Genomic DNA, 9,391 nt, shown 5'->3' on the forward strand with positions numbered 1-9,391 from the left:
TCATCATTGCCTCAGGCACAAGGAACAGCTTACTTTTTTTTTTCTTGATAACTAGACATATTTGATAATATATGGTAGCAGATCTAGATTCTCATTTCTTACCCCTGCCCCCCACCCCATAGATTGTTGTTGCTGCTGCTGTGTGCACATGTGTATGTGTGTGTGTGTTGTTCATTAACTTGCCTGGACACAGTACGTGGAGTCTAGAAACAGCTTACTTTTTACCAGATTTCTTAATTCCACCTGTGCCCAGGGGGCCTTTCCTCGCGGCCTTTGCTTTTAGCTCCTCGAGTTTCTTTTCCTCCTCCTTCAGTTTCTGCTTGAATGCCTTATCTTCCTCATCCATCTCTTTGGTTTGCATCTTGGGCTGCTTCAGGGGCTTCTTCTTGCCACTTTCGTGGCCCGACGTGGCGCCTGCTGCCCCTTCCCCAGACCCTGCCACCAGATGCCTCTTAACAACATTTTATCAAGCATTTTCATGTTGCAACAGTGTTATTGCATAAACTATATTGCTTTTGCAAGAGCATAGTAAATCTTTTTTTTTAAATCTTCAGATGCCGTTGTATCTAAAATCAAAGACCCAAGTTTTAAAAAACATAGTCGTTTACTGTACTGCTTGAATCTGATTATATAATCCTTTGTGATGAGGCTGAGTTATAAGTGGTAGTATGATGACTGTTACTTGAGAAACTGGAAATGTTGCCTTGTTGCTCACTGGTCTCTATTTTACTCATTTAAAGACTTCTGAACATCAAAGGATTTGAATTATAAGGTTTATGATAAGCACAGGGACATTAAAATTATAAATTACAGGAAGTAGTCAAGATAGGGTAGAAAAAATAGCCGGGCCCTAAGGGTCATACATAGTTGGGCCTCAGATTTTGCTGTAGGCATCTTGTCATCCAGAGTATGAAAGGGGAACTCTGCCAGTTATTTACAATCATTGTTATTTATATAATATTTTTTTGCTAAATATTAACCATTCTCTTTTCTTTAAAATTATTCTACATTTTTAAATTCTGAGAATTTTAAGTATAGTTTTTTATATTTTTCCCTCTAAATTTCACATATGCAGATATACTTTTATGCAGATGTCTCAATTTACTTTATGACCCAGAAAATTGTGGAAGTTTGGAGATTTGGGCAGAAGAAAGGGCAAGGCTGATAGGGAAGTATGCGACTAAACCTCTGAAGAAAGATAATAGTCAATAATGGCAAGGAAATAATGAGTAAATGGGAAGATAAATGAAGAAGAGAAGGCAGAAAAAAATTTGTTTGATGTAGTGTTATTTTTGGTGTGCGTGTGTGTGTGTGTGTGCACACCTGTGTGTGCATACAAGTGCCCACAAGTTCTGGGCTGACTGACTAGAGTTGGTAAATCCACTGGGGATTTGTTTACCGGGAAGTAACTCATTTCTGACTTTTCTTTTGAATTCCTCAACTAGGATTGGGCTAAGGGTGACCTTGTATTTACCACTCATTAATGACAAGGGATAAGCCAGCTGTCTGGAAGCCAGAAATTAAATATTGTCACATACATGATGAATGTAACAGTTTTGAAATATAAGAACTTACAGAATAAAAATCTGGTGGTGTAGGGCTAAAATTTGAAAACTCAAACTTCTAAGCCAAAATGTTCAGAAAATGCTCTTTTGTCATTTTAATAAGTACACAAAATTTCAGATTCTTTTCAGCTGAGCACAGTATTTTCATTGCTTTGGGTGGTGATAATTTTAAGTTATTTTGGGAGAGAGGGTTAATCTGGGTTCCCATCCTGGTTTTCATATTTTCATCAAGTGCTAAGATTTTGTGATTCTTATGTAAACTATTGTTTTTTAATAAATTTATTTATTTTATTTATTTATTTTTGGCTCTGTTGGGTTTTTGTTGCTGCACACGGGCTTTCTCTAGTTGCAGCGAGCGGGGGCTACTCTTTGTTGCGGTGCGCAAGCTTCTCATTGCTGTGGCTTCTCTTGTTGCGGAGAAACGGCTGTAGGTGCGCAACACAGGCTCTTAGTTGCTCCGCGGCATGTGGGATCTTCCTGGACCAGGGCTCGAACCCGTGTCCCCTGCATTAGCAGGCGGATTCTTAACCACTGCGCCACCAGGGAAGCCAACATAAACATATTTAGTCTTCCAATTTGCTGAAGATAAAGTTTAGCTTACTGAGGATTAGAGAACAAGCAAATGTAAAGAAAAGACAGTCTCTTGCAAGTGTGCTCCATTTTTTCACTGTCAATGCATTCAGTGGTACTGCCCAAGTGGCTTCTGCATTGGGTCCAGAGACTATTTCACATCTGACAAAAAGGATAGGAGAACCTTTTTAGAAATAAGTATCCTGATTTTACCTGATTGCATTGCATTGGTGTATTTGTTTACCTTAAATCATTTTTTTCTGAAAAATGTCCACACAGAAAAAGAAAAAAAAGATTGCTCTATGTCATTGTTTCTCATTTAGGGTACTAACCCTTTTGAGAATCTGCTGAAAGGTATCAACCCTCTTGCTAGGAAAAAAAATGCATCTGTGTATATACATACATAATTTTGTGGAAAATATCTAGAGGTTCATAAATTCTCTTAAGTTAAGAAATCTTGTTAAACATAATTTGCCTTTAGTCAGAGAATAAAAGCATTAATTTTAGAGAACTGAGGTTTAAAACAAACTGGATAAGAACTTCAAGATATGTATACAAGCGAAGTGTTAAGTAGTGAACATGGGATGCTGTTTTGTAACTTCTGAGGAGAGGGAAAATGTTCTAACATGTACTCTGTACATTAATACTCTTGCAAATGGATTTGTCCTAGGGAGTACCCCATATTCCTGCACTGACTCCTATATTCTGGATGGGCTTCTGGTAAAGAACCTAGTACAAAAGGACCAGGCCTGGAATGTAATATCTAGGTCCCCAGCACCTACATATCATCTCTGAGTTGTAGACTGAGATAAGAGGAGACCTAGAAGACACCTCCTATGGCCTTAGGCTTTTACCTGGATGCTCTTCCAGAAATAGCTCTGCCCTAGAGATGACAGGTCCACTGCAACGGATGTTACCTAATTCCATCTTTGTTCAAGAGAACTGAGCAGAACTGATCTTAGTGTGTATGTGCAAGTTTTCAACTCTTAACTAAAAACAACTCTCTATCCACTTTTTATTTGTGCTGGAGTTTTAGGGTTCACACATACCAACACACAGTCAGTGGAAAATATGAATGTTAAGAGTACTTAAAAGTAGGAATCATGCATGTGGTAGAGGGAAGGAGGTTGAAAGGACAGGATGTATTTTTGGGGACCAGCCTATGTTGTAACCATATTCCCACGAGATAAAAATGTAAGAAAGACTAAATTAGGTTAAGCTTGAGAGTAATTTTGGAAAGTTATGTGCCAGTTATCTGGGATTAGGAAAGCTGGAACAAAACAAAACAGAACTAGAATAGTGGATTGTTGCTTTTTTAGCACAGGGTCATCTTTTGAGTGTATAGCTAAATCTAGAACTTGTGGTTTTGAGAGACAGGACTTTGTTTCCTTTTTTTTTAAAAAAAATAAATTTATTTATTTTATTTTTGGCTGCGTTGGGTCTTCGTTGCTGCGTGTGGGCTTTTCTCTGGTTGCAGCGAGCAGGGGCTACTCTTCCTTGCAGTGTGCAGGCTTCTCATTGCGGTGGCTTCTGTAGTTGTGCAGCACGGGCTCTAGGCACACGGGCTTCATAGTTGTGGCACACAGGCTCAGTAGTTGTGGCACACTAGCTTAGTTGCTCAGTGGCATGTGGGATCTTCCTGGATCAGGTCTCGAACCCATGACCCCCTGCCTTGGCAGGCAGATTCCTAACCACTGCGCCACCAGGGAAGCCCAGGACTTTGTTTCCTTTTGTGGCAGTATTTTCTCAGCTTTTTTGTCCCATGGTTCTTTCTGCATGTGGTATGGAGTGATAACACCCATATAATCAGGAATATTCCTACAAAAGTGGAAAGGACAATATTTTCTAGTTGAGGATTTTCAGGCCCTGAAAAAGTGGTGAATTAGGCTTAATGGTTTACACAGAGCACAGAGAAATTAAAAAATAGGGTCAGTGCAAGTAAAAAGGAAATGAATAAAATCTGTGTAGCTCTAAGTTTGTGCCTGTGCATCTATGATACGTGGCTAAAAGCACAGTTCTGGCAGCCTGAACTTAAGGAGGCAAAACAAAAGAACACCTCAGTAACACTGACTAGGTCTAATTCTTTCTTTCTTTTTTTATTTTTTGGCCGTGCCACACAGCATGCGGGATCTTAGTTTCCCCACCAGGGATCGAACCTGTGCCCCCTGCAATAGAAGCGCCGAGCCCTAACCACTGGAACACCAAGGAATTCCCTAATTCTTTCATTTTAAATATCAGGCCTTCTGGGAGCTTTTTCTGATATCTGAGATTGAGTTCCCACCTAAGCATTCTAGTAACACCTTTATTATCTATCAGGCATCACCCTGAATTAGACTATCTGAATGTGCTCCATAAGACTGTCCTCTATTTGAAGGCATTCTCCCATTGCCTTCTGGAGAAGAGCTGGATTTCACTTGAATTTTTTGACATGCAGATACCTCTTTTTTCCACTCTTACCTTATAGCCAGTCTTTAAATTACTTAAAATACAGTTTTCTTTCTAGAGCTTAAGTTGCCCCCAACTCATCACATAAGCAATCAATAGGTTGGTATGATGAATTCTCTGTTATCCCTTAAAAGACTGCTGAGGCCTAGAAATTCCAATAACCAATATGGAAATTAGAACTCAGAAAGTACTCTCTCTTTTTTATTTTATTTTATTATTATTATTTTTTGTGTGTGGTACGTGGGCCCGTCACTGCTGTGGCCTCTCCCGTCGTGGAGCACAGGCTCCGGACACGCAGGCTCAGCGGCCATGGCTTACGGGCCCAGCCTCTCCGCGGCACGCGGGATCCTCCCAGATCGGGGCACGAACCTGCGTCCCCCACATCGGCAGGTGGACTCCCAACCACTGTGCCACCAGGGAAGCCCCTCTCTTTTTTATTTTTTAAAATGAAAATGTTTTTGTCCTGGGCTAGAGATGTGGTGATTACCTAATGCAATTTCTTTATTTTAAAAACAAATATTTCCTTGTCCCGTTTAAGAAAATTATATAGATAAGGGCATTAAAAAAAAAAAACTCACAAAAACTATTTCAGTGCAAAATGTCAAATCCAAGAGAAGAATAAAGTGATAATTATCTGGAAAGGGTAACAGCAAGCCTTTATCACTTTAACCAGAAATAAGCTGAAATAGGCAGAAAACAAAATATGATGGAACATTAACCATTCAGTATTTCAACAAGTGTTTGAGAGCTTCTTCATGTTAAGTGCTGTGCTGGGTAACTGTAAGAGAGTTGGTCCTTGTTCTCATGTAGCTTAGTGGGTTAGAGAAGAGAGGCAAATAGTGATTTATTTTTATCTGTGCTAAGTTTTAGGAAGGAAAAGCATAAGGTACAATGAGCTCTTCTCCTAAAAACAATAAAACATCATGGGAAGGTATAATAGGACCAGATTAGCTGGGATAAGACCTAGGGAAGAATTGTGTATTTAAGCTGAACTAGAGCTCATTGCATTATTTCATAGCCTGTTCTTTTTTTTTTTTTTTAACATCTTTACTGGAGTATAATTGCTTTGCAGTAGTGTGTTAGTTTCTGCTTTATAACAAAGTGAATCAGCCATACATATACATATATCCCCATATCTCCTCTCTCTTGCATCTCCCTCCCACCCTTCCTATCCCACCCCTCTAGGTGGTCAAAAAGCACCGAGCTGATCTTGCTGTGCTATTCGGCTGCTTCCCGCTAGCTATCTGTTTTACATTTGGTAGTATTTATAAGTCCATGCCACTCTTTCACTTTGTCCCAGCTTACCCTTCCCCCTCTGCATGTCCTCAAGTCCATTCTCTCCATCTGCATCTTTATTGCTGTCCTGCCGCTACGTTCTTCAGAACCTTTTTTTTTTTTAGATTCCATCTATATGAGTTAGCATATGGTATTTGTTTTCCTCTTTCTGACTTACTTCACTCTGTATGACAGACTCTGGGTCCATCCACCTCAGTACAAATAACTCAATTTCGTTTCTTTTTATGGCTGAGTAATATTCTATTGTATATATGTGCCACATCTTCTTTATCCATTCATCTGTCGATGGACACTTAGGTTGCTTCCATGTCCTGGCTATTGTAAATAGAGCTGCAATGAACATTGTGGTACATGACTCTTTTTGAATTATGGTTTTCTCAGGGTATATGCCCAGTAGTGGGATTGCCGGATCATATCATACCCTGTTCTTTTAATCTGTAGAACTTTGATCAAGTGGTAAAGTTAAATTTTTAACTTCATAAGAGTAGAGATTGTTAGAAAATGTAATTTTAAAAACCCATGCACAAGTGTAACAAACAAATCTAATTTTGAATGAACTTAATAGCAAATTCTTTATGAAGAAAATTTTAAAACTCTTCCAAAGAATATTTTAGAAGGCTTGTATAAATGGTGAGATTTGAACCTTTAAAATGCAGTTTTAAAAAAGTTAGTTGAGGGCTTCCCTGGTGGCACAGTGGTTGAGAGTCCGCCTGCCGATGCAGGGGACGCGGGTTCGTGCCCCGGTCTGGGAAGCTCCCACATGCCGCAGAGCAGCTGGGCCTGTGAGCCATGGCTGCTGAGCCTGTGTGTCTGGAGCCTGTGCTCCGCAAAAAAAAAAAAAGTTAGTTGAAGTAATTTTTGAGTCACTAGCTGTAATTTTTGGGACTCATTGGTAAATTAGTGGGGTATCAAGAATGGAAAAGCAGTAAGAGTATTAGGAGAGTTGGAGCACAAAGGATGAATCACCTCCTTACCACAAAGTTTTTCCATGGTGTGGCTTTAAGAATACTGGAATAGTTGGAGAGAATGATTAAAACAACCGAGGTGGGGCTATGAGGCTTGCCAGGAGGGGAGTGCTGGAAGCAAGAAAATTATAGTGATTCAGTGGAATATGGAGGGGTGGGATATCTTGAGGTGGCTCTGGGAGAGAATAAGATCAGGTGAGCCAGACCATTGGATGCATAAAGGGCATTAATGACAGATAGCGTCCTTATTTTACCTCGTCTCTCATTGCTTCTCTTTATGCAACCAACGCTTTGGCCAAACTGGGAATGGTGAGGGATCAGATATGGGAGATTGTTAATAGAAGCAGTCAGACTTTACTTATTGGAGGCGGGAGAAAGGGAGGAGGCATAGATAATTCTAAGATTTTGAGTCACAGAAAGCAAAAACAGCTGTAGTTGGGACAAGTTTTGTACTCTGACCAGCACCCCCATGATTATTTTTAGTTTGTGGTAGGCTAGATGTACCAGGATCAGTCTGTGCTTGTGGACAAAGTGGTACTGACAGTAAATGGGATGATAGTATTTTATAACTCCAAAAATTGGCACATGTAGAATCAGATATTATTTAAATTGGAAGGGGCCATCTAGTTTCACATTCCTTCATTTTACAAGTGAGTTTGTGTTTAACTGACCTTTCCCAAAGTCTTGGAACCCGTTCATGACAAAGCTGAAATTAGAATCCAGATCTTCTGACTTCTAGTATAGCATTTTCATACTTTTTGCAAGTTATTATAAAATTTTTTCATTTGTCCTCTGTTTTATTGAGAGATCTGTCAATTTCAAGATCTGTTACAAGTATAAATGTTAGTGTTAAGATTTATTTAGCTATCAAAATTTAGGTAAAAGATCTAAGTTAAATATGGAATTAAAGCATGTTGGCAAGTTTATCTTCTAAACAGATGATTTTAAAATAATATAACAATAAATAATTGCTTGATGATAATAGCTATGCTCGACTGACGATAGTTCTAATTGTGTGTATACTGGCTGAACTAAAACCAGTTTAATCTGGTTCTAGGAAATATCCTGTACTTGGCTGATTGAAGTTGATGATAATGACCACAGAGTTATCCAATAAAACGTTAATTAAAAGCATTACATTAGCATTAAATCCCCCTGCTTGATCATTATCTTTATCAAAGGATACTGTCTTTGGCAGAGTTACCCATTTTAAAGGGGAAATAGAGCAATATGAAACTGCCTTTGAGGAAAAAAATTAGAGAGAAAAAAGTATTGTTTCTTTTCTTACCAACCTTGTATATAGCAAGGTGATATCTTTACAATAGCCATTTACAGCTAAACTGCAACTTCCATTCAAAATAATTGATCTCCCCACATTTGCACAGAGGTTAATGAATGAATCCACTTGAACAAACAAATGGTTAAAAGGGTGGCATTGTCTCCCTGCTTCAACCGGTTGGATCACTGAAGGAACCAGTGGGTATTCTTTCTTGGTGCTATTACATCATCTCATTTTCTTTTTGGCAAGCTATCTTTCTCATTGACTTCTGGTCCATTGCCCCCTTTTTTTTAGAATTGGCAGTTTTCCACTTTTGTGGAACATGGTCTCTACCCTCCCTATCATTGCTCCTTCAAATGATAGATAAGCTTCTCAGGCTGATTGAAGTGGGAGCAGTAGAGAGACAAAGAGGAAGAACCTCCAGAGAACTGTAGTTGGGCTCTTGGTTATTATTCACACAGGGCCTAAAGTCCAGTAGTTTTCAGGGTAGTAGCAGTGGTTCCCAAAGACTGGTCCTCAGACCTGTGCTAGTCTAACATAAGCTTTTCATTTGTCCATGGCAAAGATGGCAGCCTTTCTCAAGAGAGACTCCTTTTTCTGGATCATGACTGTTAAATTTTTGTTATTTCTTTTATGAAATGATGGTGAAAGTAAAAAGATAGATAGATAGTACTGTTTTTCTTTCTAATTTTGCTTTTAAGAAGTAAAGTATTTAAAAATCTTCAGAAGCTTTAGAGAGCTTATTTTAGCAAACTTTAGCAAACTTATTATAGTTTTTTATATTGTCATTGTTTCAGATCATCTTTATATCAGTTTATACATTATTGAAAAAAGTCTTAAATATAAAATTGTATGTATTGCTGTTTAACTTAATGGATTTTGAGTGCATTTTTCTAAATAATATAATTATTTTAATGGCTGTTGGATATTCCATCATGTTGACATAACATCACTCAAACCATTTTTCATAGATAATTAAAAAAATTATTTTTAACTTTACTATTATAGTAGATAAAACATGGATTTTCAACATGGTTTTAATTGGTATTTCTTTGCTAGAGAGAGTAAACATTCCTCTCTATGTGTTTACTCTTTTTATTTCACCTTATGTGAATTCTTTCTCTTTTCAACTTTTGAAATAGTAAGTTTAATTAAAATAGCATATAGAATAATATAATATAAATAGGAACACTTTGTCAACCATATAGTATAGAAATATTTTCCCTTTTTTATAAATTTATTTTATTTATTAAGTTTTGGCTGCATTGGGT

The 9,391-nt window shown here is 38.1% G+C and overlaps 1 protein-coding gene across 1 annotated transcript; it reads right to left on the reverse strand.

Annotated features, from left to right (window-relative positions):
* Nucleotides 1–214: 214 nt before the first annotated feature.
* On the reverse strand, nt 215–3,062 carry LOC117197382 (translation machinery-associated protein 7-like). Its single transcript, XM_033409113.1, has 2 exons — nt 2,990–3,062; nt 215–435 (listed from the first exon to the last, which is right to left on the reverse strand). Exons 1-2 carry the CDS (start codon nt 3,060–3,062, stop codon nt 215–217), a joined length of 294 nt encoding a protein of 97 aa, XP_033265004.1.
* Between the last annotated feature and the right edge of the window lie 6,329 nt (nt 3,063–9,391).

This window comes from Orcinus orca, chromosome 2, assembly GCF_937001465.1.
Source record: "Orcinus orca chromosome 2, mOrcOrc1.1, whole genome shotgun sequence".
Lineage (NCBI taxonomy): Eukaryota > Metazoa > Chordata > Mammalia > Artiodactyla > Delphinidae > Orcinus > Orcinus orca.

Bases quoted from the DNA above. Each gene is read 5' to 3' on its own strand.
- LOC117197382 (XM_033409113.1), bottom strand. From the start codon at position 3,062: ATGGAATTAGGTAACATCCGTTGCAGTGGACCTGTCATCTCTAGGGCA. The intron at 436-2,989 runs GTAAAAGCCTAA...ATCTGGTGGCAG, and splicing joins ATTTCTGGAAGAGCATCCAG to GGTCTGGGGAAGGGGCAGCA.